This window comes from Arthrobotrys flagrans (assembly GCF_004000055.1).
Source record: "Arthrobotrys flagrans strain CBS H-5679 chromosome Unknown unitig_15, whole genome shotgun sequence".
NCBI classification, from domain to species: domain Eukaryota; kingdom Fungi; phylum Ascomycota; class Orbiliomycetes; order Orbiliales; family Orbiliaceae; genus Arthrobotrys; species Arthrobotrys flagrans.
In genome coordinates, this window is record NW_027137545.1 from 962,919 (window position 1) to 981,295 (window position 18,377).

Consider the following 18,377-nt stretch of genomic DNA (forward strand, 5'->3'; position numbering starts at 1 on the left):
ATTTCTAATCCATCATCGATCTAGGTTCACACCGTCAGGGTTGAAGTTTAAGACTGCTCGGCTCGGTATGCACATACTTAAGTACAGCTGCACCGGTAGCTTACACAGTAAATCCGGGACGTTGCATTGTATTGTCATGTCGGCACCGACGGTTATGTTACCCAACTTCTTTTGCCGAAATGTCACCTACGCTTGCTTTAGTACGGTCGATTGATGCTATTTCGTCCGCATCGGGATCTCCAGTTGCCTGTTTCCCCCTTTTCAACTCAAGTTATTGTGGCGAATGCAATGCGATGATGGCCTTCTAGAACGAAAGAAAAATGAGTTTCCGATCGGATTGGATTTGTCAGCTATGTTTGGCCAAGATGGCTGATGTGTCCGTTAGCGACATCATTACGCCCTCATGCTGGGCTGCTCATTCCCCCAATGCAGCGTGCCTATAAATATGGTTTTCTTCGTTTTCGTTGGAATTATATTAGCTGATTCCATTGAATTGGAACTTGCATGTGCATGTGATATCGTGATGATGATATCTCCAAAGACAGGCCGTGCATGCCATACTATGTAGCGTTAGCGTCCAAGATTAGATAAGATCTCTTGATTCGATCCTCAGATCCATTCCGGGTTAGCGGTTTTCGACGCAGTTGGCCGGATTGAATGCAACTCAATTGGAACCGCCAATCCAAATGGAACCTCTGCACGTGGCTTGTGTCCCCATAGCTATGCACCCAGACGTCGACCTCAAAATCTTATCCAAGCAATCTTTCGAATTCAACCGCGTCAATTAATATCGACACAGTAGAACTAGCAATGCAGAGAGTACCGATCCACAAAGCCCTTCGCGGTATCGCAACATTACGACAACCCAATTGCAGGGTATTACCATTCCTTCGTAGCCATGTGGATCGTTCGCGGATTCACACAGCAAAGAGATATATCTCAGCCCCCGCTCAGCCGACCCTGCTTTCTCCGAAGTTCACCGTCCCGTGGCTCAAGGCGTTGGCGCTGAGAGACCATCCATCCGAAGCCCCCTCTGCGGTGCAGGAGACGAAAGAGAAGTTGCCGTTGATCCCGAGGCGAATGACGGACAGCTATTCGAGTTATGTCAGTTATTGTTCCTGGGTCAATTTGAAATACGCATGGAATTGTCAGAAGAGAGGACTGACCGTTGCGTATTAATTGAATCAGATTCTGGAGTTCGGAAAGGATGAATGGTTGGTGGATGTGAGTTGTAAAGTACCCCCGAGAACTGAATTGGAGGGTAGATTAACAAGTCGATTGAATACAGTCATATGTCAATTCCACTGGCCAGCTGAGGTAGGATGGGAAATCAACAAGCCTTGATTTCGGCGGATTGGCGTCTAAGGTTTACTTCGCAGGCTAGGAACTATATTGATGGATCTTGATGCTTTGGCCGGTCAGTTCACTTGGCCTGGTTAGCTCTTCCTGATATCACCGAAACTACTTTCTAACGCCTCCAAAATCCAACTAGGAGTCATTGCTTATAAACATGCCGGTGAGTTAATAGCCAAAGCCGGATGATCGGCATAGGGCTAACGCAAGGTCTCGAATTTCAGGAGAAGGACAGACAATTGTCACCGCTGCGGTGGATAGAATATCTCTCCTGTATCATCCGATGTCTTTTTGTGACATGGAACTCCGAGGGATGGTCACATGGACTTCGGGCAGAAGCAGTATGGAAATATCGCTCGAAGTCGTGGCGCTGGAGGAAAACAAAACCATCCTGACCTGCCAATTCACAATGGTGGCGCTCGACCCGGTTACAAAAAAGTCAGTGCTTGTTGGGACCGGTTTCTAGGTTTCCTAGATCCCTACCCAGTACATGCTATTTTTACCCATTGAATTCTAACAACTTTGCAGGGCCACAGCCGTGAATCCCTTGATAGTCGAGACCGCGGAGGAGAACCGAATATTTGCCAGAGGCGAAGGTAATTTATACCGTTAGATTGCCACGAGGCATCAGGGATGAGCACCGATGGTGGGGACGAACGATGGTGGCTGACAGATGGTTTGGGAATCGAAAATATCAGAGCGCAATCGATTCAAAAAGACCCTTGCATCGGCATCTCTTGAAAAGCAAGCACCCAACGAAGAGGAGAGCAACTTGATCCATGAGATGTGGCGAGAATCTCAACGTTACAAGGGAAAGTACCACACGTGTACCTTGCCCCTTGCGTAAATTTTCGTCTAACGTTTTCGTTACAAGCAGATCCCGGGTCTAGCGTTGAGATGCCTGAAAACATCGTCTACAGTTAGTGAGCTCCGACCGAAAGCAGTTTCTACTCGTCCGTGCGAAGAAATGTAGCTGACCACCTGAACTTTCAACCCGGCAGTGGCTGATACTCAAATCCAGACGACTCAGGTTATGCAACCTCAGGTATGTGCACACAAACAACGGTATTGCATTCAATTGCAGCATAGGGTCTGACCACGCCGGATTTGTCCATAATATAGTATCGTAACCGTCACGTATGTTGGATGTATCCCCTTGGCTATGGACAAAAGGATATTCAAGCTGACGCAACGTTCTAACATACCTCGGTTCGGACGGCAAGTCCTATATGGTATGGTTCAGTGCTGCGTAATTTTATTTTATTTTTCTAATCCAACGTCCATTTACTAGATTTTCGGTGGACTCCTGTTACGGAATTCATTCGAACTTGCCTTTTGTTGTGCTGCTGCAGCATCCCATTCACGGCCTAGGTTCTTATCGATGTCTCCTTCCGTGTTTCGTGAGTCCGTTCCCGTGGGCGGGATCTTGTACTTGACCGCTACGGTTGTGTATACGGAACCCGCTCCGACGGGAGGGAGCCGGGTGCAAATTCGTGTCGATTCGAAGGTTCGAGATGTTCATCACAGCTTGCTTCGGAATACCGGCACTTTCACATATACGTTTGATACAGAGGAGGAGTTTAAAGTCTTGCCCAAGACTTACGGAGAATTCGTTTCCTACATTGATGCGAGGAGGAAGGCAGAGGCGGAACGGTCGTGGGCAGACACGAGTGACGATGTCCCTGACGCTTTGGAAGCTAGCGTTGTAGAATAAAGGGGTTGAATTTGGTAGAATATACGCTAAATTAGACGTCTACACTAGTGTTAATCTATGCTACGCCGACTTCGATTTCGAAGGTTTATTAGAAAATTCTATCGAGGCGAAGCCGGCATCGCTTCGGATTGCCCGAAACTCTACTAAAAATATGGCGGCCAGCAGGAAGTCCGTTTCAAGACCCGGATGTCCAGTTGATTCTTCCATGGCTATTCCATGACTGGTTTTGTGCACGGACAAGTCAAGAGCTTGTTTGGACTTGTTCATGGGTTGGACCCAACGCGATGTTCCCACTAACCCGAAACCGCTATATCTTTGTCAATCTGCCGCTGGGGGGTTGTCTTTCTCCCAATGCACTGTCGTTTTATGCCACTTCGTATTCGTGAGAACCAAATACGATGGATCCTCTTCAAACGCTCGAGCTTTTTACGCGGTCGTGGCCACAATACAATGGAGAGTTTTTCAACCTTAGCTTTGGATGGAAACCTTTGCATGCAAATGGATATCCGGACTCAACACTATGTACATCACAAACGCTTTGACAAGTGCTGCCTACCAGTACATGGTGTCGATAGCTATCTCGACGTCAAGGGCGACATGTGTGTCGGAAAATTCTAGGTGTCGAGAATTCAAAGCTCAAAACCTTCGCCAAGGAAGACTGCTGGTGTCCATGGCCACGGCGGGAGCATGTTGGAAGTTATGATTAATCGCATGTGGTCCCAACTGGGATATCCGTCGATAGAGAAATCATATTCCATGTGAGTCCGGTGGATGCGGATGTTACGGCCCTTGCCCGCCAAATACTACTACGAACTCATGAATCTCCGCTTCAGCCGTACTTTTCGATATCAGGCCACGAACTGTGAGCCGGTCCAACAGAGACGAAAGGTGAGAAACTCTCAGTTCGACCGATGCCATCCCATCACACAAGGCCACTTGCATCAATCTTGAAAGGCGCCATCAGGACCGTGCTCTCGCGGCCGAAGACACCTTTTGGATTTTGCAGTGCAGGTACAATTTTAAACGGCAGAGGACCAATCTTTTTGGCGAGGTGACAAGGAATAGGTAACGGTGGGTGTGGAGTTTTATGAGATTTTTTCCCGAGCTCGTTCTCTCGAAAATGGCCGGGTAAGGGTTAGACCGGTGGTCTCTGAGTGTCTCTTTTCCGTGGTTCACATGTACAGGGGTTGAGAATAATAGTAGTTGTTCGGGTATACGTTTTAACTCGATCAGATAACGCCACAATGTTTGAGTTCTAAAACGAAAAAGTATGTACGTGATATCATTTTAATATCGGTACCTTGACGCCGTCCTGCAGAGCTCTCTCTATGGTTTGTTATTACGGCCCGTATTTTACTTCAGACGGATGATTGCATTCCATGGCCGAATGGACCGAGTGCTGTTATGCTGTGTAACTTTGCAGAAGCAGACCCGAGGAAAATGCCCGATGACGGGTTCCGGACGTGGAAATGCGCAACAGTAGTGTGATTTATATCGAAGCAACTGAAATTAAAATGACCCCAAATCGGACGGGCTTGGTTTAGCGAGATCGAATCTAAGATTTACAGGGTTCCCATTGGCTGGCTAATGCTCGATCGATCGCACTCGGCTGGTCCGGTGCATATCCTGTTACCTGTGTATTACACTGAGATCCCCTTCCCTGTCCTTCTGCCACAGAAAATTTCAATATCCACACATCCAAATCACCAATCAGGGCTCGCTCCCATGGCTTCTTATCTCTCCACGACTCAAGGCTGAGGCCAGGGTTCCGGTCAGACCGCTCGGAGCTGGAGTACAGATATGGCACACAAATCCCCAAGTTCGCATGCATACTGCTCACCATGTGCCTGAGCCTATCATCTGTCACCACCCTCGTCTGCCGGCCTGGATAAATGGTTTTGAGAACACGAAGCGTTCGAAAGCTTGCATTTAGGCTCGCAATTTCCATCCTTCCTCTTCCAATGTGCACCTGGCCGGTGGATGGGTCTCGAATCTCAGGGACCGCTACCTCCTAGGCCAAGGTTCCCTGTAAGCGTGCACGCTTGGGTACGAAAGGAAGAAAAAAATTCCGTTGTTTTCACTCTCGCGTGGAAATGAGATCTTGACTTGACAGCCATCGACGATAACCTTCCCTCGCTTGGCCTAAGCCATGGAGAGGGCTGCCGAAAGTTACCACCGAGGAAAATTTACGCAAGGACAATGTGCGGCCCAAGATCCCTGGCGACTAGACACAAAATTCCTATGCATCCGACCGTCCCAGTACATGTATGCATCTCGTTCAGCTGGCCTTGGATTCCAATACGGTTTTTTTTTTTCTTCTTCTTTTCGTATCTTCTTCTATTTCTTCTTTTGGGTTATTTACTTGGGCCAACATGTGGAATGTGTGTGGGAATATAACCGGTTCGTACCCCAATGGTGAATCTACTATTTTCCCCTTCTACTATCGGGTCCTTTCTATCGTTGTATTTCGTACCTCTTATACCTGTCGTTCTATAAAGGCCGCGGGGTGGCATTTGTATTGCGGGTCTTGTTAGCATCGACAGTCTTTAGACTGTCATAGATCCGAATTGCTGGGGAATATTCAAAATGACAGAACGTCCAACACTATTACCTGGTGAGATCGCTCACCAGAGTTTCGAAGCCGAATACGTTGCCCTTTCCTATGCGGTTTCGTACATTGGATCCGTCACTACATTGGAACTTCTAAATAGAAGAACCGGTAGCCGAGGATGGTACAATTGGTATGTTGCTGTTGCATTTTGGATTTAGCGGAGAGACCATTTTGGTCGTCTCGTTGATCGCCAGACCTGTTCCTAACATGCATCGTTCCGTAGGAGTTTGTTGGTTGGCTCGGCCATATCCATGGGATCGGTAAGACGCCACTCGTAGGTATGCATCTGAAACCCACTTGACTTACACTACCGATAGATTGCCATCTGGGGAATGCACTTCATCGGCAATCGAGCTATAATTCTCGATCATGGGGTTGAAAGCCATCAACTCATATACAGCTCGAGTTTCACCGCTTTGTCCTTCTTTCTGCCTATCATCGTCCTTCTCTCGGCCTATATGTTCATCGGAACCAATGAAGATGTTAGAATTGTCCGTGTGTCTGTAGGAGGGACCACAGCTGGGTTGGCTGTCGTTCTAATGCACTACCTCGGTCAATTCGGTATCAGCAACTATACGTCCGTCTACAAAATACCTTTCGTGATTGGCAGTGTCATCATTGCCATCCTCGCGAGCAACGTTGCCCTTGTGATCTTCTTCGTATCTCGATCGCGATGGGCTGGAACTTGGTGGAAACGCATCGGTTGCAGTTTCGTTCTTGCCGGAGTAAGTTTTTGTCTTGTAGTATTCGTTGGATTTATCACTAACATCGTGCGTTCAGGCTGTATCCGGTATGCATTGGCTCGCTACCGTTGGAACGAGCTATAGATTGCGTAGCGCTGCTTTGCCAAAGAGCACACTCGATAGGAAGCAAACTGTCGTCGTTGTCGTAGCTCTCGTGAGAACCGATCCACCCATCATCACTCGTATCTTGCAATGGCTAACGTGACAGCAGTGTGTCTTCACTTGCACTTGCCTGTTGGCCTATGCTATCGTCCTAGGAACGAAGGCCCGGCAGATGGTTACCAAAGTTCGCAAGGTCACATTATCCGCGGTTGTGTTTGACCCAGATGGACGTCTTATGGTTTCCACCAGCGGTTCTTTGCCAACCGAGGTTATCACCGATACCTTGAACTCCCTTCTCGACCAAGAGTTTTCCAAAGAGCACCCGGTGTTCCTGTGGTTCTACCGAGTGTCTCGATCGTGGTCCGGTGTCAAGGATATCGTGTCGGGTATGCAACAGCATCTCCGTCACGTTGATCTCAAGAAGATCGGAACCGAGGAGCAGTCCGAATTGAACCTTATTTTCCGCGAACTGCTTTGCGTCGCTGCTAAGAAGCTTTCGGAACAACTGCGTCAGCCGTTGGAATGCATCGGTGCTCTTCATGACGATATCCTACACACGAGCTCCAACTCTAGGAGTCGAGCCAATACCCCCATCGGGCCTAGCGATGCTGAGAAGCTGCGCAAGATTTCCGCGGGCAGGGGCCAGACGTTGTTCGTTTATCGAGAAGCTACCAGGGAGGAGGCGGCAAGGCTTCAGTCTCACGGCTATCGATTCACGAGTGTCAAGGTTGCCACGGACGTTGTCGCACGTTCTCTCCAGGTCCCGCGTGAGATTCTGACCGGGCACTTCAAAAATATGCGAGATGTGTCTCAGATCGAGAGTATCTTGGAGCCAGGTGTCCACATTGGAGGCTTCGCCTGTCGTGCTAACGTCGATGGCGGATTCGATGTTCTCGTCCAAAAGCTACAGCCGAATCTTATCCCATCCGTTCAGCTCCCCATCCCCGCTCTTACGGATGAACTCAAGCAAGTCATCCAATCGTTACACGGAATGACTCTCAGGAATGCCTTGCGGGCGTTGGAGATCAAGCAAAATTCGACCTCGGGAATCAATCGATCATACGCCGGAGAAGTGCGATCCGCCGTCCGCGCTCTTACGAAGGCATACCCGGATAGCTTTTGGCAAGATGCCATCTTTTCTTCTGTTCCAATTACCATGCCATGTCGGTCGGGAAATGTCGAAGTCGATCACGCGACCGCTCAGATGTTCGTTTTCCGCACCATCGTCCCCATTCACCAAAGAGAGTTGAGCGATGGTATCGGAATGGCACCCTTTGATTTCTTTACCACCCAACAGCGCACTTTCTCCACCAGCCGGGACCATGAGGTATTCGCCAGGCAGATACACACCGAATTCTCCGGGCTTTCCGAAAGATACCTCCGTTCGCCCAAGCCCTCCACGATCCCACAGAGACTCCGATCGTTCCTTCGGATGTCGAACCGCCCCGCCACGGCCGAGAGGACCGTCGTCGAGAACCCCTTCGCCAATATTATGATTTCGCAAGCTGTAGACGTCCGCTCGGCCAAGACTTCAATGGAGATTCACGAACTCGACACTCTAAGGACGGCGGCTGCCGCCATTGTCGTCCGGGAAGTCGAGGAACCGACGTGGGCTGAAGATTACTTTCATTTACTCATGAGCAAGCCAAGGTCTCCATAGAATCCTCCTTGCTATAATATTTCCTTTCTCCTCTTGTATTTACTTTGATATATATTTTTTACGAATATACGGATATTATTGCGAGGATACCCAAAGGTTTGAAGGATTGGCCTTTTTTTTTTCATCAAAAATTTTTTTTATTAAAAAGGATTATACTTTACCGTTGGAATGAGAGTTGTATGTACACTATGGGGATTAACGTTACGATCGATCTTTTGGTTTGTTCAACGCGAGGCGCCGGTTTCGACGAACGGTGGAACTGGGATTCATTTTATATGTATATATTACCACAACCTATATTTACCCGTCAGGCCGCAAAATGACATTGAGATGCGACAGGGGGTATTCGAATCCCTTGCACCAACGATTGACAAACCCCCGTTATATACTATATTCCGCGATAAAAGCAGAGATGACGAAAAGCAACCTAACAGGGTGCCGCTTGTTTTTCAACTGTTTGACATCTCGCAAGGGGTGGATTTGATTGCGGATTGCGTGTGCCGAATATCGGCTGGAAGCGATTCGATTTCGTTGCATCACAACCGGCTTACGAAATCACGAGAATGGGTGTCCTTTTGCCCAACGGTGTGGAGTAATACATTCTGCATGTGAAATCTTGGATCCACCGGTTCTGTTTCGTTTCACGAATTTTTTTGAGGGAAAAAACCACGCAGTTCGCCAGGGCGGGTCGAGTTAACCGTGGATGAATTGACTTGCTGGATACAAAATGGTGTGCAGGCTAGCTGCGAGTATCACCAAAAACTCGGAAGATTTCGGAGGGTGCACCACGCACATGCTCCAAGGGACCGAAGGAAACTCTGTTTTTGGAAAGTTTCCAGGCTCAGGATTGGGGATGCGGGGAATCCCTGGGAGGTTGGCTGAGACTTTCTCGACGAGGCCAACCGCTCGACGCCTTCACAGCCGGCTTCGCTGAGAAGCAGTCAAGTTGATTGATTTCGAACAGCTCGATTGGGGGGGAGTCGGTTGGATTTAACCGACGTCGGAGTTATAATACAATCGGTCCTTCTTCTTCCAAGCTTCTTCAAAGTTGGCAAATGCGAATTGCAAAGAAAAACTTCTTTAACGGCGAAATGATTCGAAACGCAAGCGAGGGAAGGGAAGGGAAGAAAAGAAAAACGCCAAACAGCCGTATCCCGGCTGTCCGTGCATGCGGCGAGCGAGTAGAGGATATGGAGCCGTAGTTATCATCCATCCCACGTCAATCTGTCTCCCTCCGAGATCTGGCCACTCCACGCGAGCTGTTGCTACTTCGCGGCGAGGCTTAACATGTGCTATACTACGCAGGATGTAGGAAGCGCAGAAGTATCTGGCCCAAAATGGTGTGATTATCGTCTTGCATTATCGGCGTGCATGGTTTCCCCCGCTCGCGAATCAAGAAACCCGCCGCAACAGATTCGGCGAACCGTCGGAGCAAAGCGCCCAAAGCTGCAAAATGCAACCAACAGATGTCAGACGGCGTCCGTCTCGGGGAAGTTGTTGAATCGAATATATCGAATGCTCCCCAAGTGGATATACCAAAAAAAAAAAAAATATTAAAAAAATGGAAATAAATAAAATAAAATAAATATCGGGGTTGAGGAACTTCCGAGCATATATAGGGAGGTAAAGCTCCCTCCTGTTTACCTTCGAAGATTGTAATCAACCCGATAATTCGGACTGTTCTGAATCCTAGCTATTGTTGATTCATAATACAACCGTCGAGCGGTCATCGGCACTGCGCTGGATAGTAACCATTACAGGGCTACCGGTCATCGCTAGAATCAAATCCTTTAGCCGGATCATCCCTATTAAGGCGGACTCATCTTCAATACAAATACGCCGTCGTGTCCCCCCTTCATCTTTCCATTCGTTATCTGCCTATCCTTCTCGAGCTCTGTTGGTTTGTGTGCTAGTTCGGAGCAGGATAGCTTGTGAAGTTGTCTGAAACCTCGAAAATTTCTCGGAACAAACGCAACAGCGCCAACACTTTTTTGCACTTCTCCACAACCGCATTCCGATATCCACACCCAGACGAGCAGTATTAATCCTCGCTCTTCCCCCCAACGTCCTATCTTCAAAACCTTCATCTCTCAACCGTCACCACTCTTCTCGGACCTCATACGTTACTCATCTCTCAAGACCTCCCGTCACCCTACCTCTTCTTCTTCTTCCACATCTCAAAAACACTCTCCGTTTGATTAAAATCTCTTCCTGAAAAAATCCGTCAAAATGAACCCGACCAGAGTCCTCGCCCGCCGCACCCCACTCATCCACTTCGTCGGAAAACGCACCATCCCGGAGGCCATTGACCACACCCCTCGTGCCCACCCGGCCTCTCCATCATCCTCCCTACCGACCTCCTTCAAGCAATACCGCGAATCCATCGCCAACCAACACGGTCCTTTGGCCACCCGATCCGCATCTTCCAAGTCATACTTTTCACCTGCCCCGCCGCAAGGCCAATTCTTCGATCGAAGCGAGCTTCCCGCTAGGTTCGGACGGCTCAAGTGGTCTCCTGCTGAGATTGCGGCCGTTGAGAGCGGTGGTGCCAGCCTTGCCGCTTAAGAAAGAGGATGGGGAACGTTTGGTCACGGAGTGTTTACGGAAGGACCGGGGTGATGGTTATTTCATCCGTTCGCAGAGAGCGGAAACGGATTCGAGAGGAGTTTTTCCAACGATCGTTACGGATCGGATTGGGGCCCCCGGGTGTGTAACCCGGGTCGATTGGGAAGACGTTGGCTCCCAATGGTTTATTCGTTTTCAGTTTATTATTTTTCCAAGGTTGAAGGTGAAGACGTAGTGGGAGGTATTCTTCACTCGTTAACATGGGAGTAGAGGGCACAATTTCTCAAACCCCTCTTCTTCATTTCCTTTTGTCATAACGTCCTTTTTTTTTTTTTTTGGCTTTATCATGTTGATACCCTGAAAAGAGCCCCCTCCATCTATCAGTCTGGTTTGAGCCTTTTCCCGCTTTGTTACTCTTTCGGTTTTGGTGATATATATTTTTTTGGTGCCACGAATTTAATTTTTCCTCCTTTCGAGCTTATTTCTTTCGGAGAGCGAGAGTTACGATTTTTTTTACTCGGGCATTACAGACCCGGTTTTGACATCTTTACGCACTGCTTCTTTCTGTGTTCATCATCTCATATCGTGTACATAGCAAAAGCCGTCATAGAAAAGATAAAGATAAATTTCCAATTCAAATCCAAAAAAATTACCAAAATAAAAACTACTCGCTACCTACTTCCGGAGCAAAACCTACAGAACAGGTAAAACCCTGTTTTTGGAAAAATCCCGGGTAGAATAATCACAAATTACAAGTAAATGCGTGAATGCTAAGATCGAAAGGAAGCTTTCCGTACCCCCATATCCCTCCCCGCAATTCCGTTCCTCCGTTCCCCCGCATCTAACCAAATCGAGAAGCTCCAACCTCCGGTTTCCGATCCCCGGTTTACAATAACCCTCCCTTCTCTCGCCGCTCACCCGCATTTCTCCATTCCATAAAGTTAACCGCCCGTTTCGTACGTCCATACGATGCATGGGGGATGGGAAGGAGGGTCTACCGTCTCCAAGGGGAGATGTCGGACTCCGCAATGGAGATCATCAGATCCCGATAACTTCCTCTGACCTCCTTTCTCAGCCTGTTCACCAGGTCCTGCTTGTATATTCGACCGTACCTCTGCTTTACCTCGGCGAGGTGGTGTTTGTCCCAATGGATCCTGATCAGGCGCGAGATTAACAGGTGATTTCTGGTTCCCGCCCCCACCATTGCGTCCTCGAGGAGCCTTGCATCCTATTTCCTCCGAACGATAACATACGCGTTAGCATACGGCTCCGAATTGATAAAAAAAAAAAAAAAAGTTCTTACCCGCTCAACCTTGTCGACCGCTCCGTCCAAGATATACAACAGTATATCCTTCGTATGCCCGAAGAAAGCTCTGGTGATCAAATCTCTCAGATTCTTCCCGGTCTCCAATCTATATTCATCCGCCACGGCAACAATATACGCCGGCGTGTTCTGCGCCAAAACTTGACACAAAACCGTAGAATTCTTGGAAAAGAGATTCAGCGTCGGTGTCGACGATATTATCCTTCGCACATCAAGTTGGACTTTCGAACGATCCGGCGGCGCATACAGTTGATTTGGATCCTTCGATTGACTCGGTTCCATTCCCATATCGAACATGATTTTGGTACCCATGCTCAGGTCGGACCGGACGTAGTCTTCCATATGTTTGAAGTGGGAACTTCGGATGTACGATCTCATCGATTCGAGTTCTGGATTCGTACGACCGAATATGGCTTCCGTCAAGAGGGCCTCGTTTGTTCCGCTCCCCTTTACGGCTTTGACGACCCAATAACCCTCCGATTTCACGGGACCCAGCAGGATGGCTATGGCGGCGGTGTTGAAGTGTTTACTGTTTGTATCTATGAGTTTGTTGAGTTTGTTGGAGCGGGAGGTGTCCTTGAGGGTCGCGAGGAGGTCATGGCCGGTTAGGTTTTTGTAGCCGATGAGGAGATCTTCTAGGTGTTCCGGCGTTCGGTTCGCTATGATGTTCACGACGGGTGTGTGGTGGAGGCCGCCGACTTTTTATTCAAAAAGAGGGAACGAGAGTAACGGGGAGGAAGTTAGATGTTTGTTATAAATAAATATATAAAAGCAAATTGCCAGACCACCGAGGCGGAAAGTTTTAATACCTCCGAAAGCATCACGGATTCTTTGCGCATCTTCTAATGCTAGATCATTATTCGGCCTCGGATCGGCCGTGTTTGTGCCTTGACCCGTACCGGTAGATGGAATGTTTGGGAGACCAAGCGGACCGGATATCGAATGGTGATGGCTGTGACCGTGATGACCTAACCAATTCGAGGGTTGGGTAGGGGCCGGAGCAGGAGGTTGGAGAGAAGAACCGGGACCGGGGACCGGGAAGGATGCGGTGTAGTAGTTTTGGTAGTCTTGAGGGCTGGATGGCCAGCTCATGGGTCTCTGGGCGGGGTCATAGCTTGGAGGCGGAGGGGGAGGTTGTGCACGTGACAGCTCTACGGGGTGGGTTTGTAGCAGCGGGAGGGGTTGATTATGGGAGTAAGGGTCTGTAGGAGGAGACTGTTGGCTTGTGCCCTGCCAGGTCTGTTGATATGGAGGTTGTATATCAGGGTCCGGATATTGGTAGTAGCCTCCGTTGTTGGACCGGTCCCAGCTAGGTTGTTGTTGTTGATATTGATACTGACCACCACCATTGGGATCCTGATATTGGTACATGTTGTAAGGGTCATAATATGAAGCCATTCCCGGCAGCCTCAAAGTCCAGTAGGTATTATGTTGAAAAGGCTTGAGGAGGAGGAGAACAAACTGCGCAGGACGACTGCTACCGCTCCTGCTTATTTATGTAGGATCGGAAATGCCAACGTTGTGGCCAAGAGTATCGGTACGATCAAGGCGGCGGGTGGAGCATTCGTATCAATAACATCTTGGCCGGCAGCGAGACTGATGGGAAGGCTATCATGACGTCCATGTTATGATGGTTGAGTGAGGTGTATCGGAAGGCTCTCTGTCGTCCGAAAGGAAAAAGGATCAGGGGCAGGAGGCGCGAACAACGCAAATACATTACGCTACATGACATTGCATACCCACTTCCATGCGATCGATAGGTATGGGTTGAGGTTTGGGGGAAAGAAGCGCCACGTGGTTTGGTCCTCGGGTGGTGTGCTATTGAATAGAAATTAATATGCGGACTTCGATATATCTTTCAGCCTGTAGAATATCTTCGAATAGAGTCCCCAGCCCAGGAGCTACACACTTTTTGTTTACATCCACGTTCTAACATTACTACGCATCTACAGCACCAAGAGTCCAGACGTGTAAGAATAGGAGAGAGATTATTTATTCGAGCACGTAGGCTGGTAAATAAGCTGGTAGGCAGGCTGGCAGTAAGTAGGTAGTTAGCAAGTAGGTAGTTAGTAGGTAGGTAGTTAGTAAGTAGGTAGTTAGTAGATAGGTAGTTAGTAAGTAGGTAGTTAGTAGGTAGGTAGTTAGTGGGTAATCAGTAGGTAATCAGTAGGTAGGTAGTTAGTACCTACCCAAGTACCCATTACCTTGGTGAAGAACAACAGGCTTGGTGAAGAACGGTAACTTGTGAATTGTAAAGTACCCGTGCGGACGAGCTCGAGAGGGCCTTCAGAAAGAGGTGTTTGAGATTGTATCGTCGACGGCAGTTGCCAGTGAAAGTATCCGCAGGACCACTACGATTTAATGGAGCCTAGCGACCTCCTGAGTCGAATCCGAAATGATTATCTTCCAATCCCTATTTTGGATTGAAAAAGCCAATTGTCCCCGCCAAGAAACCTTTCTCAACCTTCACCCATCTCTCCTCCTACCCATCACCACCTCTGCTCTCCATTCACTTCTCTTCTCTCGTTCAGTTCGTCGACAATTGGTCCTTCCCTTCGATTCTTTTTTTTCCCTTTCATCGAGTTGGTTATAGTGGTCCAGCCAAGATCCATATCCAGATCCGGGCTGTTTTTCCAACCGGCCAAACAGATCCAACCGATATAGCCTTTACCAACATTTTACCATTTTACCCCCGGTCTCGATCTCGATCTCAATCTCGTCCCGTCGCCAGCTCTTCAGAGGCTATATATCTTTTTTAGAATATAGTTGAGAAGAAAATGGAAAAGATAAATTTAAATCTAAAGCCTCTGGCGCAGCTTGCCCAACATGTCCCTCCTCCGAGAGCCCTCGCGCACGTCTTTAGAACACGCTTCATCGTTCTCGCCGTTATATGCACAATCGTCCTTCTCACATGGGGTCGTCTGTCCTCCACAGCTTCGTCGATAGAGTATGTTTCCCCCCCCAATTTACTGTTCTGTCATTGGCTCTTTTCCCATCCTACGATGCATCCCTCGAAAATAATTTTACGCGAATCCGCTGTACCACTCCATACTATTGTTTCTCGTCTTCGACCAAAAAAAAAAAGGGATTAGTCAAACTGATTGCTACAACACAGATGGGCTTGCTACGGACCTGGTATTTCGCCCTTGGAAATATCGCCCGGCGAATTCGCTGCATGGCACCAGCACAGGAATACCCCTATCCTCACCAACAAACACGAGCCGATCGATGTCAACTCCAAATCCATCGGTAGCTACAATCTCAATAAGATAACCACCGGAAAGGATGCCATCAAAAACAAAGAAAGGGTCTTGATTCTCACCCCGCTACGAGATGCCTCCGTTTTCCTCCCACGGTATTTTGAAATTATTTCGAGAATAACCTACCCCCACGAACTCATCGACCTGGGATTCCTCGTCTCCGACTCCACGGATGATACGTTAGCGAACCTGGCGATGGAGCTGGATACCCTCCAATCGAATTCCGACCCCAAAATTCCATTCCACAGCGCCGTAATCGTCGAGAAGGACTTTGGTATCCACATATCCCAAAGCGTCGAAGACAGGCACTCCTTCGAAGCTCAGGGTCCCAGGAGGAAAGGAATGGGCAAGGCCAGGAACTTTTTGCTCTCCAGCACCCTGCGACCCGAGCATTCCTGGGTCATGTGGAGAGATGTCGATATCACCGATTCCCCCGAAACCATAATTCAGGATTTCATCGCTCACGACAAAGACATCATCGTTCCGAGTATGCCTTTTCTCGTGCGCTTTTTATGAGAAGTATAGCTAAATTTCCATCATAGACATCTGGTTTCACCGAATTGACAAGGAAGGAAACGATATCGAAGGAAGATGTGAGTCTCGACAGCTCCGATTGTTCTATATCAAGCAAAAAACTAACCTGCCATCCAGTCGATTACAATTCTTGGATCGAATCCGATGAAGGCCGAAAGCTTCGAAAGACACTCCCCGTCGACGCAATCCTCGCCGAGGGATACAAAGAGTTCAACACGAGCCGGACATACTTGGCTTTGATGGGTGACTGGAGAAAAGATAAGGATGTTGAAGTCGAGCTTGACGGGATCGGTGGCGTCACAATTCTCGTCAAAGCTGATGTTCACCGTGCCGGTATGTGCCTGGAATTCTCGGTCCGGCTTTGGCATTCCATGGTAGAACGACCGTGCTAACGTATATTTTACCTAGGTATCAACTTCCCATCTTACGCCTTCGAAAACCAAGCGGAGACCGAAGGGTTCGCACGCATGGCGAAGCGTGCCGGCTACCAGGTCATCGGATTGCCAAACTATGTCGTCTGGCATATCGATACCGACGAAAAGGAGAAGATCAAGCAGCATGCTGTTTACAATGACGGCCGATAATGACACCTGAATTGCGAGGCATTCGCGTTCTGTGGTTCTACGATACACGCATGACGAAAAATTTTTTAATCCAATTGTCCAACATCTCCAGACCTCATCGACTGGATACATTACGTCCTCCTCCTTCCGCCCCACTTTGCATTCTTGTACAAAAGTTTCCCCGCGTTTCTTAAAAAACGCCTTCGTCTTCATCTTCGTTTCTTTTCGCCGGCGGGTAACATTTTTTGGGGTATGTTTATTTATCGACAATCTATTAATCTCAGGAGGATGGAGAAGGAGTTTGCCATCTTATCATTATTTTCTATTTTACCATCTTCATTTTTCTTCATTTCAATTTTTTTTTTTTTACAAAACCCCCCGCCTCCTTCAACATTAACCATAATTTGGGTACTTTTTTTTTTTTTTGCTCCGCAGTCTTCATAGGAGCCGTCCTGTTCTTCGTTTTCATAGACTGGGGGATGTCTCGGTTGTTTTTTTATTGTCGGGTTTCGGATGGCGCAGATATATACACTCAGGATTTGATTCCTCAACTTGAACTTCTTTCCCCCCGTTTGTGCCAACTTGAAGCTTAAGCTTAGTATACGTGATGCGATGCAACAAGGTTAGAGCCCCATGTAGCAGACAGCCAAGCCGGATCGCGACATGCGATCCTTGCCATGCAGTAGCGTGGCCGATATAACGTTATTACTATAGATCCTTCCCGCGCCCAATTTCTTAAACGACGAGATTGATGCACACGAGGCCACCTTTTTGCTTACCCGTAGAACATCTCGCTTTCTAACCCAACGCGAAATATCCAACAAATCACTGGAAATTCATATCCCCAACGATGTCCCCAACGGCCCCCCTCCTTGAAAGACAAGCGGGCCCGCTTCGTGGGGACGGGAAGGGAATTTATAGGATACACGTTATTGGGAATAGCGGTAGGTCTTTTCGAACTACCATGTCCTGGATTCATATATACACCCCGTGAGACTTAAAAATGATATTAACAAACCTCAAGGCACGGGCAAGGTACTCCCTCCATATAACCTCCCGGATCCCTCCCCATGTCATGAAACCCCCATAGCATACCCCCACTCCACAATTTATCATTAAAAAAAAAAAAAATAGTCAACCCTCTCCCGCCAACTTTCCAAACTCCTAAACATCCCCTACGTCCCCCTCGACGAAGTCTTCTGGAACCCAAACTGGTCCGCCCCCTCGAACGAAGAATTCCAATCCCGCGTAGACGTTTTGCTCGACCAACATCGGGATACGGGATGGGTTATCGATGGGAATTATTCCAGGAGGATGGGAGCGGCCGTCAAGGACGAGAGGACGGATTGCATTTGTACGTATTCCCCGATCATCTTTCCGATACGATCCCTTTTCGACGGGGGGTTTTGACGATATATACACGGGGAGAACAGGGCTGGACCCCCCGTTGATCCTCTACCTCCCCCGCCTGATCTTCCGCACTTTCCTCCGCCTGCTCGGCCTGGAACCCACCTGCGCTCCGGGTTGCGACGAAAACTGGCGCGACGTATTCAGCCTCGGTGACAAAAGTATTATTTGGTGGTGTATAACGCATCATCGGTATTGTCGCGAGTTGGGGGAGAAATTGATAGCAGAGGAAGGGGATGTGGAGGATGGTGGGAAGGTTAGGAGGATTAAGGGGTTCGGAGGGGAGTTGAAGAGGTGGATCGGGGAAGTTGAGGGGATGGCGGGGGGAAAGTAGTTGAGCCCTTCTACCGGAGAGGTATGCTTCGTTATCAATGGAGGTAAGATATATGTATTTTAGTTTACTAGAGCAGAATGATAGAAGGAGAAGAGAATGAAGGAAATTTACAATCTGAAGGATGGTGGTGTATGTATGATAAATAGATCGATAAATGAAAAATAGAGGAATGAATAATGATGGTAAACCCGCCGAACGAGGAGGTGT

General features: G+C 48.3%; 6 protein-coding genes across 6 annotated transcripts; 5 read left to right on the forward strand and 1 right to left on the reverse strand.

Moving 5' to 3' along the window:
• Window positions 1-810: 810 nt before the first annotated feature.
• On the forward strand, window positions 811-3,067 carry DFL_000235 (uncharacterized protein; the record flags this gene model as incomplete). Its single annotated transcript, XM_067631122.1, has 12 exons — window positions 811-1,104; window positions 1,189-1,224; window positions 1,289-1,317; window positions 1,380-1,417; window positions 1,493-1,516; window positions 1,578-1,791; window positions 1,882-1,949; window positions 2,231-2,272; window positions 2,355-2,398; window positions 2,476-2,490; window positions 2,577-2,585; window positions 2,645-3,067. The coding sequence occupies 12 exons, from the start codon at window positions 811-813 to the stop codon at window positions 3,065-3,067; spliced, it is 1,236 nt and encodes a 411-aa protein (XP_067494762.1).
• Window positions 3,068-5,653: 2,586 nt separating this feature from the next.
• Window positions 5,654-8,183, forward strand: DFL_000236 (uncharacterized protein; the record flags this gene model as incomplete). Its single annotated transcript, XM_067631133.1, has 5 exons — window positions 5,654-5,808; window positions 5,902-5,938; window positions 5,996-6,403; window positions 6,459-6,575; window positions 6,633-8,183. The coding sequence occupies 5 exons, from the start codon at window positions 5,654-5,656 to the stop codon at window positions 8,181-8,183; spliced, it is 2,268 nt and encodes a 755-aa protein (XP_067494763.1).
• Window positions 8,184-10,412: 2,229 nt separating this feature from the next.
• On the forward strand, window positions 10,413-10,748 carry DFL_000237 (uncharacterized protein; the record flags this gene model as incomplete). Its single annotated transcript, XM_067631144.1, has 1 exon — window positions 10,413-10,748. The coding sequence occupies one exon, from the start codon at window positions 10,413-10,415 to the stop codon at window positions 10,746-10,748; it is 336 nt and encodes a 111-aa protein (XP_067494764.1).
• Window positions 10,749-11,742: 994 nt separating this feature from the next.
• Window positions 11,743-13,443, reverse strand: DFL_000238 (uncharacterized protein; the record flags this gene model as incomplete). The annotated part of the gene is made up of 3 exons (XM_067631155.1): window positions 11,743-11,976; window positions 12,052-12,770; window positions 12,882-13,443. The coding sequence occupies 3 exons, from the start codon at window positions 13,441-13,443 to the stop codon at window positions 11,743-11,745; spliced, it is 1,515 nt and encodes a 504-aa protein (XP_067494765.1).
• Window positions 13,444-14,849: 1,406 nt separating this feature from the next.
• DFL_000239 (uncharacterized protein) lies at window positions 14,850-16,450 on the forward strand (the record flags this gene model as incomplete). The annotated part of the gene is made up of 5 exons (XM_067631166.1): window positions 14,850-15,019; window positions 15,188-15,819; window positions 15,875-15,925; window positions 15,984-16,199; window positions 16,275-16,450. The coding sequence occupies 5 exons, from the start codon at window positions 14,850-14,852 to the stop codon at window positions 16,448-16,450; spliced, it is 1,245 nt and encodes a 414-aa protein (XP_067494766.1).
• Window positions 16,451-17,279: 829 nt separating this feature from the next.
• DFL_000240 (uncharacterized protein) lies at window positions 17,280-18,170 on the forward strand (the record flags this gene model as incomplete). The annotated part of the gene is made up of 4 exons (XM_067631178.1): window positions 17,280-17,373; window positions 17,454-17,464; window positions 17,564-17,783; window positions 17,863-18,170. 4 exons carry the CDS (start codon window positions 17,280-17,282, stop codon window positions 18,168-18,170), a joined length of 633 nt encoding a protein of 210 aa, XP_067494767.1.
• Window positions 18,171-18,377: the final 207 nt, after the last annotated feature.